This window comes from Onychostruthus taczanowskii, unplaced genomic scaffold (assembly GCF_017590055.1).
Source record: "Onychostruthus taczanowskii isolate IOZ18803 unplaced genomic scaffold, ASM1759005v1 scaffold154, whole genome shotgun sequence".
Classification (NCBI taxonomy): domain Eukaryota; kingdom Metazoa; phylum Chordata; class Aves; order Passeriformes; family Passeridae; genus Onychostruthus; species Onychostruthus taczanowskii.
In genome coordinates, this window is record NW_024498730.1 from 581643 (window position 1) to 596583 (window position 14941).

The window sequence follows — 14941 nt, forward strand, 5'->3', positions numbered from 1 at the left end:
CAAGACCTCCATTATAGCTTGTATCTTTTTACACTTGAAAGAAAGATTAAGCTGTGATTCTAGCGAATATAGCTTTGAAATTCTAAGCATCTGCTCCGAAAGATGAAAAAACTCAGATCTACATTCCCCTACACACTCTTGTTAGGAGTGTTCCATACTGCATAGCCCTTACAGCTCCAGGGCAAAAGGCAGCTATGCTACTACAGTCTTGCAGCAGAATGTGTCTCCCAAAAGGAAAGCAAGAAGCTTTTCTTGCTCCTTAACTGCTCATGAATAAAATTGTCCATTTTCTGATGACCAAATCCCTTCTGACTGCCAAAGCACAGCAGATCTTCTCCCAGCTGCTACAGACAAAAAAACAGAGGAAAAAGCAGTACCTTATCACTTCTCAGGATTAAGAGTTGCTATTTGCTAATAATAAAAGACATGGAGAAGTACTCTGAAAAACACATCACACATGCAGCGTTGTATGTATGGAATACAGCTATCTTCTCAACTAGTGAAAAGGCGATAAACTAAAATGCTATCAAAAATAAGCACAAGAGAGATTATTTGTGATTTCACTGACAAAGCACAGCTTAAAAGATTCATACATAGACACAATTTTTTTTCAAAGCACCTACCTTCATATTTGCTCTGAGCCAAAATTGTCACAGTTTCACCTTTGGGAATTTCTAAGAGATACAAAACAGCTTCTTCCCGAACAATGCCTCTGAAGTCCTGAGTGTTTACCTACATAACAAAAAAAACCCCACAACCACCGATAAATCAACAATAAAAGGAATAACCACAGATTTTTCTTTCATCTGAAAAATCTTAAATATTCTCTCCCCTTATTATTTTTACATATATCTATATATCTCTATCTATCTATAAAAAATAAATTATTGCCTCTTGTTAATATTTCATTCCAGATATTAACAGTAATCTTCCTGAAATAAAATGGTCTGGTTGTACACTGCTAGATTGTTTCTTCAACTTTAACAGCCTCTAGAAGAGGCAAGAGAAAAGAGATAGAGGGAAAATTACATTAACCTTCCATGTGAATTTTCAGAAAAAAAAAAAGCAGAATTAAGTGATTAAGTGGAACAGAATATATAAATCAGAAACCTGAAAAATAAATCACCATAACCCAAATAAACTGGAGAAAGATGAAAGAAGAATTTTTGGCCCCTATTTTTCCTCCTCCAAGACTAGGAAGAAACATTGTTCAAAAAATTTATTGTGCAATCTTGCAGCATTTTTCTTGTTTAAAATTTAACTACTGCTTCCACAAAATTATAAACAAACTAAAGCTTATATATACAATGGGTATACAAGAATATACCCTTCAAGAATTCATTTCTGTAACATCCCTCCACCACATATACACCCTTGCAAGGCAATAATTTGATTCCTAAGATCATAATTTCTTCCATATTTCCAGTAAGAGGAGCAAATGAAATTTGCATTTCAGGGACACATACTCATACCTTAAGAATCTGATCTCCTTCCTGCAATCCCTCCTCATCAGCTGAGGTACCTTCTTGAATTCCAGCAATAAATATCCCTACATCATTTCCACCAGCCAGTCGCAGACCCACGCTGTCCCCCTTCTTGAATCTCACCATTTTTGTATTAGAACTACAGGATTTACAAACAGAAAAAGGAAGTAAGGCCAGATATTAAAGCAAATAACAATTTTAGGATGCTAAAAGAAAAAAATTACAACCCCTTAACAATATTATATTAATAATATTCTTACCTCCTTTCTTTCACTATATAGGCTATATTTACTGAGGTAACCCTTCAGTGAAGGCAGGAAGCAGGGAATTTGCATTTTTCAGAATGGAAAAAGAACTAGGAATAGTGACTAAGTGGCATGCACAGACCTGCTGAGCAGGGAAACAGATGCCTGTTTCTGAAACCCCAAAGTAGCTCCCTACCTACTCTATCCTCTGTCATATGAACACCTGCGGTTTCTGTGAAAACACACTGAGTTATGAGTAATCAAACTCATTGGTTTTTTTCTTCTATAATTTAAAGAACTGTCATATGAATTAAACTGACACTATTTTCTTTACTGTGTAACATGTTTGTTAGAAGTCTTCAAATTTTCTTGTAATGAGAAATATTTTCAAGTACAATCTATTGAGACATTAACAATCAGTCCCTTCACATTGCAGTGGGAGAAACTACTGGACTAGGCTCAGCTTTTTTGCTGTCAGAAAAGCTGCATGACTGAGTGACCTTCCAACTCAGAGGACATTACTTATCTGTCAGCCATTCTCAGTAATACCCTAAGCCTGTATTATAAATTCCACTTCACCAAAATAATCACTTGATTAATTTGCACATCAATGACAACATATGCAGGGTCCGACCCAGAAAGGGTTTAATTTAAAACAATACACCAAGCCATGACAATTCCAACACTCCTATTCCTTCAATTTCTGTATTTGGAAATTCTCAAAAGAAAACATGCAAATTGATTTCCTATTAATAAAAATAAAATAAAACAAAACTCTTGCATATGTTCCCATGCAAGCCCAGAAATACAGGATGTTCTATATCTTCCAGGTAGATCCCAGGCATATAGTTCTAAAACTAAGTTGATCTCAAGTATCATCAGCTAGAAGCCATGTCACCTCTTCTTGTCACTAAGCTATAAAGGGAGTATCACCAAAAGGGAGAAAGAACACAAACCCATGCAGCCAAGGGTTTCTGCCACACACTGGCAGCCAGCCACGCACTGGTCACTGGAAGAATATGGAGTGCAAAAGATCTCAGCAAGTACCGCCTTACCCATATATTGCTTCATCTTCTGGGCTGGGTTTAAGAATTGTTCGTGTAACTGCTTTTGGCTGAGCCACTAAATGTCAAAAAAAAAAAAAAAAAAGACAAAAGGAGTTACTGAGATATTGAAAAAGTTATAAATGGCAGGAAATTTTACCTATCAGATAGCAATCAAACCCTCCATGCCGAAGATTAATACCAATTTAAAAATCAAGCATGTCTGACTAAAATTCATTTATTTCTATTTTTTTAATTCTTGAAAAAGAAAAAAAGAGTTCAAGAAAGGGATATACAACTCTTTAAGGCGAGCTAGATCAGACTTCATTTGTCTGCTTAGGGCAACAGTCTAACAGTAGATGTTTTAAGAGTGTATTTGCTTTTTTCAGGTGGTAGGTCTAATAAGCAACTGCTGTCAAAAACATCAGGTGTTTCTTGCCTGCACCACAAAGCAAAGACAAACCTCTTCTCTGTGTGTCAGGGTGGGGCTGACATGAAGAGCATACCAGCTTTGTCAACACAGTTGAGGGAATGGACATTCTCTGGCTAGGGGAAAAAAAAGCAACCAAAACCTTCAGGCTCTGACCTGCTGGGTCATCTTGGTACTTCAGTTCCTTGTTTGAGTCTACAGCCGTAGCAGCAGGAGCCGCAGTGTCACCAGTTGATTTGAATGGAATAGGCATTGCTCCCATTCTGGACATCCTACTGGAGGGATCCTCTTTTGCACTAAAAGGAAGAAATAAGGAAAAAAGTGTCATGAAATCAGATAAGAATGCATATATTTGAGTAACTTCTTTGATAAGCATGAGAAAAATGGACTAGAGAACATTTCTTACTTTGGTTTCTCTTTCAGTTTTTCATTGGATGAATGTGAATCTAGATCAGAATGATGTGATCTGTCATCTTGAGGGGAGAATGATCTGTTTGACTCTATTTCAGAAATATCTGTAAAGAGTGGCAAATGAAGACATGCAGGATTTGCTTAAGTTATCTGCTCACCTGATCAGCATTTGTATTTATGAAGTTTTCAGATATAGGATACACTGAACATTTCAGCCCACTCTCATCTCAAGCTGGATTTGACAAAGAGTCAAAAAGTGCCTTTTAGTGCTTCCACCCCTCCATCCTCCCAAAATATTTCAGGAAAGTTTCACACAACTTGTAACAAACACACATCACACAACTACTTTGAGCACACCACACATGCATTAGCTAGTGCTAGCAGGCTTTGATTTGAAGTGTCATGGAGGTTTCCAAACCAAAGACCACCTTCACATCAGCAGTCCCCACATCATTGCCCTTTAGCAGCAAAGGAAGTAAGAGTAGCAGTAGGAAGTAAGGCTCTTGGATTTGACCTTGGATTCCACCTCAGACTTCACAGTAAAACCTACAGAAGTTCCAGCCCGCATTCTGACACCAGGAAAGCAAGTATCTTGTTCCACACAATGTAACATCCTGCTCTCCCAAACACTCTGAGCTCTTCCCAAAGCAAGATCAGGCTGAGAGCAAGATCAGCTCACACACTTACATAGAACAGGTGCTGGGAATAGAAATTACTTATCCAGGGTCACTTAATTTCCTCTTGTCCAGACATTTCTTCCCTCCATTTGAATGCTGCCATGAATGTTAATGTCCTCGGAAGGAGAGACCAGTCCAAAGCAGTTGTTTTAAAAATTTTATTACTGCACCTGATTTGCTTGCTCCAAGATTTGGCCAGACCAACATCGGTCCTTCTATCTCTGTCCCTTCCTAAAATGTAACTATATGGTTACTACAAAACTATTTTCACCTAAAGGAAGGGAACTTGTTGCTTAACTGAGTATTAATTAGGTTTGTTTGCATTTCATTGTTTTTCTTAAAGAACCTAATACCACTCTACCCCAGCAAAACGATATAAGCTCTATTTTGTCCATGCCAGAGTCCAGAACTTTGGATCCACATTAAACCTCACCATCCATTTCTGAGTCACTGTCATTCAGTGAAGGAATGTTGAGCAGTGTCTGCTTTCGGTCCCTGAGAACAACCAGCTGGAGTTTCCCACGCGATTTCTCAATCAATTTTCGGGCATCAGCTAAAGACATGTTCTCTGTCACTGTACCATTGATCTGGACACAAAAAGACAACAACGACAAACAAGTCCACATTGTGCTCAAGTTTAATAGTGAACTTGCCTACAACATGACTTAGTTCAGAATAACCACCATAACCAGTGCCTGCCAAACTGCTAGCAGTAAAACCAGAACAGACCTTGAGAATAATATCTCCTTCATGAAGGTTGCCATCTTTGGTTGCTAGGCCAGTACGGGTCATTTCTTTTATGAAGATCTGACTTCCAAGACGGAGTCCATACTCTGGAACCAAGAAGATAATCCACTGTAGCTTAAAAGATGAGCAAGGATGCATTGTTTTAAAAACTGCACAGTGTTCATGCATCAAACACCATTATAGCATGAGAGGGAAAAAAAAAAAAAAAAAAAAAAAAGTTGTTTACAATACCTGTGCTACCATTACAATATAAACAAGCAATATCCCAAATCCAATTACAGTTGGATGACTGGTCTGCACCTTCAGCAGCAAAACAATGCCTTTGTTCTGGAGCTGCTTATTAATGTACTAGATTAGCTTCCCTCTGATTCACATTTTGCATGGCATAGATGGGAAAAGGGTCAAAAAGCACTAACAGAAGTATTTCTTTTCATCAGCTGCTGCATGCTGACCCTGTCCTGTTTGTACTCCAGGAAATGCCTTGGTTGTTTCAAGCAAAGGAATTTTTCTTATTCTCCTGCCTCCTCCTTTCCCTGTGATCTAAGTTACTTGGGTCAGTATATTCCATACTTAAAAAGAAAGGCAACATGCCTAAGAAACATGCATCAGAATGCAACAGAATGTTGTCCTGCTTTAAAATATCACCACATTTCAGCAAGTCTACAAAGTATCCATATGAATGGTATAGATTATTATGGTATAGCTAAACATAAAAGTTTACAAATGCAGCTTGTATTTCTCCTTATTTGTATATATATATGTCTGCATTATCTTTACAGGTGGAAACATTACATGTAGAGGAAGTAGAGGAAGGAGAAAAAAGGACTGTTGCCAGAGCCAATAAAAAAGAGATTAGCTCTTTCGTACAAAATTTAATTAGCAAAAAATTGTCAAAATTAAAACAGGGCAGATTAGGAAAAAACCAACAATCACCTCCAACACCTCCAGAAATAAACTACCACTCCCCCCCAGAAAAAACCCCAAACAGAAAATTATGTACAACCTAATCTCAGATATGCTTTCCAGCACAAGTCTTTATTTCACAGTGGAAAAAAAAAAATCAAGCTTTTGGCTTTCATTTACACACTTCAATATTCAGCAAAGAAAGGCTGAAATATTACTATTTCAATGTATCAGCTGCTGCTATTTCAGTATTCTTTAATGACCAGAGCCAAACAAACCATATTACTAAAGGCAGAGTCTACTCTTTAGCCTTTCTAGCTAACCCTTTTGTAGATGTGCCAAATGTAATCTGAATTGTGATCAGATCCATGTTTTCCCTCAGAATCAGGAGAAAAGGGCAGAGAAAATGGAAAACCACGGACACAATGGCTTGAAAAGACTGAAATTATGTGGGTGAACAAATCTTTGTTCAAAGGTAAAGTTCAAGGTTCTGGGCAAAAAACATCCCAAATCAGACAAAAAGAATGCAAGAACGACTTAAACCATCAGTTTAACAAGTCAACACTTAACTTGTAAAAGTAGAAAGTAATTCAGTTCTTCTCTTTCCCCCACCAAAACCCATGCTGTACTGGAAGTTGACTCCTCTCCTTCCCTGTTATACCCACCTTCATTATGTCTGCCTTTTGTCAAGAGAACACTGATGGGTGCATTTGGATCCTGCGGTCCTAGGTACTCATGCTGGTGGTGTATTTCAGGTGAAGGACTGCGGGAACGAAGCCTGTCCCGACTATGACTCCTCATTTCCCTCCCATATCTAGGATCAGATAAAGATCCATGACTGTAACTGGGTGGGCTGTAGTCTCCTCTGTAGTCCCGTTCATAGCCAGCATCCCTGTCGATGCTCCTTCCCCTGCTCCGATCTCTTCTATAGTCTTGATCCAAGCTCCTGTCAACACTCCTACCACGACTTCGATCGCGGCTGTAGCTGCATTCCCTCTCATGGTCTCTGCTCCGGTTGCGCCCTCGGTCATGCTCATCTCTATAGCTCTGATCCAGGTTGTTTCCCCAGCTTTGGCTGCGCCCTCCGCTGTGCCAGCTTCTCTCACTATAGCCACTTAGAGCACTTTTGCCATCAAATTCTGCATGGTCATCCATTACATCTAAAGCTCTGTCCTCATAGTCAAGGGAGGGGCTTCTCTGCAGCGCAGCAGCCTGAACTTTCCTTGGTCTTTTCACTACCTGTTCAGTACAATAGAAAACAAACAAACTCCAATCAAAGATCAGAATGTGAAATTGAACAGATGAATATTCTTCACGTTTCAAATATGTGTTGAGGAAAAAAAAAAGGAAGAACAATATTCTATTTATTATTGGACAAGATCTGTGTATGCAGAACATAATTTGCCACACATAACTTCTATTTTGTACCACTTGTTATTCAGTAAAATAGTCATTATAAAATAAACATTTTATTCTCAGTTTTTCAAAAAGATAACTTTGTGATACTGTTGATTAAATTCCATTTGTTTCACCTGCAGAAACTATGTCTTTATTATTTTGTACTTCACATATGGCCAAGGACTGCTTTGCTTTATGCCTTTAAATACTCTATAAAGAGTTTTCTCTTTTCTTCATAGAAGAAAACCAAGATCCTGACTGGTTACATACCACTGTACACTGAATACATTTGGAATTTACTTACAATGGTGGCCACTTTTCCACTTTTCCTAAGCTGCTGAACTGCAAAAGAATGTAGAACATTTTCCATTGGAGTCCCATTAACTATGACCACTCGGTCGTTTTCTCTGGAAATGGGAAGGGAGATAAAAAAGGAAAGAGAAGATTTAAGAGGAGTCTTCCAGAAAACAGCAGAACAAAATTTCTTCTTTTGTTCATTTTTTTTTTTTTTTAAACAGAGGAAACCTGTGGATTTAATTCAGGAGTTTTGCTTTAAAACTGTGTTTGCTATATTAATTCTACAGTATCTGAATACCAGAAACAGCTTTCAGTACATCTAAAAACTAGACATTGAGCAGCACAGTCTTTGTGTATATACTGTGTTCTGCTTAAGCACCTTGCCATTATGTTTTTTAAAGAACATTTGTGATGAGTTTTGAAACTTTTTTATTTCGGTATTTCAGGACTCCTAGTTTTCTACACCCAGTGCTAGATTTCATTAAAGCTTCAAACTGCTGCAGCTATACCAGTATTTAGGCAAATATTGACAAGTACAACTGCAGTATATTTTTCTTAAAGTCTGGTGTTCAGGTCACATTTACTCTGTAGAAAGGTGATGGGGAGAAAAAAAAACCCAACAAAACAATAATACACAAGTCCTCCTTGACCTAAAACATAGGCCAAAGTTAGATTACTAACTTTTCTCTTCAGACCTCCTGCATATCAAATAGACCACTAACCCTAACCCCCTAGGAAACAGCCCCATAACACTGATTAATTAAACCCATAGGTTTCATAAAGGCATTTCAATGCAAAAAGTGAAGAAGATTTAAAAAAACTGAATTACTACTCCTCATACTCCTTATATTAGTTTATTCTGGTGACTACCCAGTTACAGTCAGAGCATTAGCTCAACAAATTACTGGTTACTTTGCCATTTCTGCTAGATAAAAGAAATCTTTAGAACCAACTATTTTATTATCATTATAATCAAATCACATCACAACCTTCTGTTCAAATAAGAAGATTATATACTCTAAGCCTCCATTCATAAGGCACTCTAACTCCAAAATTATTTTTGTGCCTCTTTTGTGCCCTTCCATTTGCTGTTCATGGATGAGTATGCCACAACAGCACGCTGTATTTCAGTATCAATTTCATCCAGGTTTATGCAGGAATTCAAATAGCTCTCTGGACAGTTCATACATCCAAAGCTAGTATTGAACTTAAATGCTGCAATATTATGCCAAGAGGTCCATCTACATGTGCTCATCTTACCCTACAAAAAATGACAGGATGGTTTTACCCATCCACTCTGAAGGTTAGACTTATATTACTGGATTTGGAGGAAAAGCTTTGCCTTAATTTCTCTTGAGAATGTGCTTTGTCTGAAAGTGCCCAAATATCTTGGTATTCTCTTGCCATCATCAATTTATCTATGATCTTTCATAATTTCTGGACATGACTTCATTCCCAAATCACACGTGATTATGGAACAAGGATGAATGACAGTGGTGGTGTGCAGGGGTCACTGCTATAAAATGTAGGATTTGTGCACTTCTGTTACAAATTATTTGTTACGTACTTTACAATTATCCTTTTATTTAGTTACTCAACAACAACTCCCCTGTCATTTTCTGACAAAAATAAATGCATGGCAAAAGGGACAGAATCTACTCTCTTGTTTTATTATTGCTGCACAATTATTTGGTATTCTTCCAAATCATCTACTCCTCATCAGGTATTTCAGATCAAAGGATGAAAAACTGATGTAGGACAGAAACTCTCAGCCTACAGATTAATTGTTTGTACATGACAGATGCTGCCTCACCAAGGATGAAGTTATCAGAAAGACAACAGAAACTCTTTAATTCCATAATTTCTTCTTTCAGATATAAATAAACATTTAGCAAACCTTATTTGGCCTGACTTAAGTCATTCTTGGAAACTAATGAATGATAATGGAACTTGTTTACTGGAGGAGGAACAAGGAGGTTTTTTTAAGATACTAAGTTTTTCTACTGTTTCTTTAAATGAAGTTAAATCTTGGAAGAAAAATACTTAACTGTTAAAGACTTTGCAGCACCACCACTAAAATGTAGTATCTTTACCAAACAGCAACACCTCTACAAAGGGTTTACTTGCTGTGTTGTTTTGGGGTTTTTTTTAAAAGACATCTAGATATTCAAGAGGGCACCAAGTGTTGAGGTGATTAAATCACCGATTTAAACCATGTCTGTCTAAAGGTTTTATGTATTCTACCGCCATGTCCCTCAAAATGCCAAACAAAGAAAAAAGTGCTTACTGAAGTAATCCATCTGCTGGACCACCTGGGAGAACATCCGATATTACTATTGATGTTTCACCATTTTCAAAATGAGGGTTATCTCTGCCGCCAGAAACTGCAATCCCAAATCCTCGTTTTGAATCCTTTACAATAAAACCAAATACAACAAAACTTGAATACATTGACAGGAATTTTGACAGGGAGAAGTAAGAGGAACATGAATGTTCTTGTGACAGCATTCTCAAGTAGATATTAAAGTATGATAGCTGCATGCATAGTGCTGCAGAAACACACAGTACCTCTAGATTTAAGAAATTAGGTTTACACATCCATGTAGCAAGATGACAAGTTCCTGTCTTCGAAAATCTCTACAGCCTCATGACTGTTAGTAACTAAGTAAGGAACTCACTAAATTTGTCTGCATTTTGCTTCACCATCCCATGGGTTATTTATACCAAATTCATTGTTAGGTAAATCTATTTAGTTAGTGATGCCTGGGAAAGTAGAACAGATTTCCCAGGATCTCATCTTCCTTATGATTACTAAGTAGTTCCTCAATCAAAAAAACAAGATCATAGTTGATTACAAAGAGCAAGTAGTGAACTTGTGCATTGTCTATATAATCATCTTCTGTCAAAATCAACTATTTTAAATATGTAAATTATGTCAAACCTGTCATCATAGAAATAACAGATCCATAGGAGTCTTAAGACAGCATTCATAAAACCAAAGAAATGCTTTACAGAATGTCAAGGAAACATGTCAATAGCACCAAACCTGAGAACTGTTAGTATAACTGAACTGCTGACAGCAAGAGGAGCACAGAACCACTCAAGTTTAATTTTGTTATCTATTTAACATACACATCTTATCACTAAAACTTATCATTATGCTACATTTGAACAAAATGTTTTAACATAGTGGCAAAGCAATACATCAAATTAAAGTCACACTTTCCCCCCAACATCCAATCAACATGTGTAGTTCATCATATAACACCTTGTGTTCCACTAATGCTGATAGTAACTGATTATTTCTTTGAGGAGGAAAAAAGCAATGTGGTTTTCTTTTAATATAGCACTTCACTTGCTACAGCTCAGTTTTACAGGAAGCAGTTTGATGTTTTACACCAAAACAACAGATTCCAAGTAATGGTAAAATTAATGGTAGTGGCTGATACAGCAAGTTCAGTAGCCCTTCACCATCTAAGTAGCCTAAGTCTGCCTCTGTGGTAAAGAAGCAATGCTAATTTACACAATATCAGAGATCTGAAATGCTAGAAATTACAGGAACGAAGATCATCTTCTCCAATGTTTTTCCTGTCTACCTCTGTAACCTAAAAACCAACCTGTTTTCAATCATACTTTCTTACATGAAACAAGCTATGTAGAAAAGATCGCTATTTCACCTTGGGTCATCAAGTTCAGTTCACTGCAGAAGATGTGACAAAACTTGAGCAGCTCAGTGCAGGCTGCTCACTGAACACAGATCATCAGAACAGTTGGGAAGACTACCACCAAAGCCAAAGTGCATACCTGGTACCATGGTGTGGCAGCCTAGCTATTAAAAGACACAGGCACAAGTGCTCTATTTTCTTTAATTCAAAAGGACTCCACTTTATGAGATACTTCCTCTTTTCTTAAAAAAACCCAAATTTTAAAGTGATACCTATAGTCCACCCTTTTATAATAACAGTGTTCTTCCACTGGATTCTACACTATTATATATTAAAGTATCTTACAAAAATAAAATCAGTGGAATCCTGATCAGTGATTATTACAAAGCCTGGACATCAACCACAACCTGCTTGATAGAACCATCTGCTTTACTTTTAAGGCTCTCCAATAATTAATTTAGCTATGTGGCTGACAAGTGGTATATCACACTGACATTAGGAAGACCGAAGAGAAGCAAATACGGCACTTAAATTATTAACTGAATTTACTCCTAACATTAAAGAGTTACGCTATTGTATGAGTAGCAACTAAGCTTTAAAATAAAAACCATATCTGGTTTGGACAATTAATTAATCCTGTTCTAGACTCAGACATGCTAATGACATCTATTGCAAAACATATTTAGAGTAAACCAATGCTTGAATATTTGAAAACTAAAAATATAACAGGCATTCACTCACCTTTTGTAAGGTCACTGTGTACTGTTCCCATATCAGCTCTTCCATGCCTGGGGCCTGTTGCACACAGAAACCAATTAGTAAAACACATAGCACATAACTATTTAAATTAAAATGTGAACTACCCAACTAAAACACAGGCTTAAAAATAATTTGCATAATCTAATATTTTGGGAGAATCAGTATGAAATTAATGTATTTTAAATAATGACAATTTTTCTTTAAAAAGGAAAAAAATATTAATAGGTCCAGAGTGGTAGAATCCCTTCACATTTCACTGATTTAACAGCTCATTCTGATTTTTTGGAAAATCCTTATTCAGCAAAAGCATTTAATTCAGATCATCTAGCATTCTATAGCCCTGATTTAATGACATATAAAATACTTATGGAAGACCTTTCCGTCCCAGTATGCAGTAAGATTAGCAGTTGAAACTGAGGTTTTCAAAATGAACTAGACTTCAGATCTCTTGCATCTTGTTCATGTGGATTTAACAAAATGTTTTGTCCACTATGAATTACATATCTAAATATTTAGGTTCCCATCAAGAAATTAAATTTTACAGGAAAAGACAATATATCACTATATAGTACAGATATAACCATTTCTGTGACACTGCTCAGATACCTTTTTTTACCACATTTCCAGTTAAAACCGATCACTTTTATCTTACATGATAAAACCTGAAATCTTTCCAACATCACAGCTTAAAATATAATACAGAATAATCACCCAGCTGTGATGCATCTATAGTACACAGCCAGCCCCTTCAGTGTCTGCCCTGTAAAACTAGGAGAAAAATGAGCTACTGCACTGCAGAAAAATGACACTGAAAACATTTCAAAATGGAAAGCATCCATTGCAGAAGAAAAATCCAGGCATTGCATAAGGCACATATGTGCATGCACATACTCAAGCCACATGTTTTATTTGTTTTTACTGAAAGTGGTCTTCTGTTATCTCAGAAGACTCTATCTCAGACAGAAGCTCAGTTCAGACTTAATGGTATTTTTAAAGGCATCACAGGGAGTAATGTCAGCTAAACTCCAAAACATTAGACAGAGAAGTGACACAAGAAGGGTGTGCCTGTACTTTAAGGCATCCCTTGCATTTTCAGAGTAAGACTTCCGACAGCGCACAACTGCTCAGCAAGCTATGGATGTTATGTCTCATGCAAAAAAACCCTTGTTGCATAGTTGCAGTTCATTCTGTGCACCACAAAGAGAAAACTAGATTTACATTTTACATTGCATATTCACTGCATTGAAAACAAAAAGTAAGTCCTGCTCAGAGATCCTGAAGGAATATGCAAAACATTCAGCATTCTTACCAGGAATTTTACAACACTGAACAGTGTTAAATTTCCACTGTTCTGCCAGAAAATGAACAATGATTTCCAGTTTCCAGAACTCTGGTGTCTAATTAAAAAGAAAATTAGAAATAGATGTAGGAGATGATGGCTTATATTAAAAGTAATACAAGTAAGTAATTATTTCTAAATTTTGACTTGTCTAGGTCAGACAAGAATGTGTTCATAACTATGAGCATTAAAACGTAGGTTTCTTGGGGTCAGTGTTGAATGTGTTGAATCGCATAGTAAAATTATTTTATCTGGTATTGCTGTTTAACCACCTAACAGGTCAAAGCTTTCAGCTATTTGAAACTGAGCTCACTCGATATATTCCCTTACACAGAGAATCTCTACCGCAAGTGAAAAATTCCTCCTTAACTAAGCTCTTCTTTTGAACTGCTGTGATGCTGCCGTAAATGGAAGCGACTAGGCTTGCTTATCTGGCATGCAGGGAACAGTTTACCTACTACTGACCCTTCCAACCATCCTGCTTTTCTATGTATTTTTAAGCTCTGCAGAAAATGAGTCTGTCCTGAAGAGCGGTCTCAGTCATTTAAATTCCATCTGACTTCACCAAATAAACTCAAATAAACTTTTAGAAATGAAAGTCAGTACCAAATGATGGGTAAAATCTGAAGGACAAGCAGATAGTTTCAAATCTTGTAGAAGCACAGAAGATGGAAAATCTTTTCCATCCTCCTCTCGGTAAAAAAGCCTCAATAACTTGTACACATGTAACACATGTAACACAAACATGACTTAAATTCAGTTTGCACTGTATGCAGCTCCTACCAACACTACCTCCCAGCCAAGAATACTGAGGCCAGCTCTGAGCAGGTGCCAAGAGTGAGGCAGGCAGAACACACTCATGTAAGGGGAGCTTACTAGCCATGGGGACAGAGACAGGCCTGAGAAATGACTGCTTATTCAGTACAACACTGCAGGAAAAGGACTGAGGAAAGCACTATAAAGGTATCAGGGACGAATGAAAGGATACGAAATAGGAAACTTACGGGAATTTCCTTCCAGAAAACTAGGCCTTCCATGAGCAGTGGCATAAGTACAACCTTGTGCACAAGTGGAGAGATGTATTGGGTAGCAAACCAAAGCATCATAAGCCTACACAGTTAAGTTTGCTTTACTCTGATAAATAAGTTTTATGGTATCTGGTCAAAAAAAAAAAAAAAAAAGTAGTAAGAATGAAAGAGAAACTATGGCCTACAGACACTAAAATTAAGGTCTTGCAAGATGCCAAGCCCACAGTATCATCTCATTTGTGCCTAGAAAAAGATCCTCATAGTATTAGGGACTGTTTCAGGCACATTCTTTTTGGGGTTTATTTGTACCTTGAAACTGTTACTGAAAATTCAACAAAAGATAATTAAGCAATTCCCTTTTAAATTCTCAAGTATTTGTTAAAGTAATCCATTTTTTGAAACTGCTCCTTGGGAAACTGTCTCCCATTTGCTGTACTCCGCATTAGAAAAGGAAAGCACACTATGTACTTGCAAAGCTGATTTTGTACAATGTAATTACCAAGACAACAGGACTA

At 37.1% G+C, this 14941-nt stretch overlaps 1 protein-coding gene across 2 annotated transcripts in view; it reads right to left on the bottom strand.

Moving 5' to 3' along the window:
* Positions 1 to 14941, bottom strand: part of TJP2 (tight junction protein 2) — a 63668-nt gene that overhangs the window by 9752 nt on the left and 38975 nt on the right. For both annotated transcript variants that reach the window (XM_041399087.1, XM_041399088.1), the window contains exons 3-13: positions 12042 to 12095; positions 9923 to 10047; positions 7643 to 7745; positions 6606 to 7179; positions 5020 to 5123; positions 4724 to 4877; positions 3609 to 3717; positions 3359 to 3498; positions 2785 to 2851; positions 1473 to 1623; positions 624 to 732 (exon numbers count right to left, since the gene is read on the bottom strand). In XM_041399087.1, the coding sequence (XP_041255021.1) occupies positions 624 to 732; positions 1473 to 1623; positions 2785 to 2851; positions 3359 to 3498; positions 3609 to 3717; positions 4724 to 4877; positions 5020 to 5123; positions 6606 to 7179; positions 7643 to 7745; positions 9923 to 10047; positions 12042 to 12086 (1681 nt within the window). In that variant the 5' untranslated portion in view covers positions 12087 to 12095. The remainder of the gene's footprint in view (positions 1 to 623; positions 733 to 1472; positions 1624 to 2784; positions 2852 to 3358; positions 3499 to 3608; positions 3718 to 4723; positions 4878 to 5019; positions 5124 to 6605; positions 7180 to 7642; positions 7746 to 9922; positions 10048 to 12041; positions 12096 to 14941) is intronic.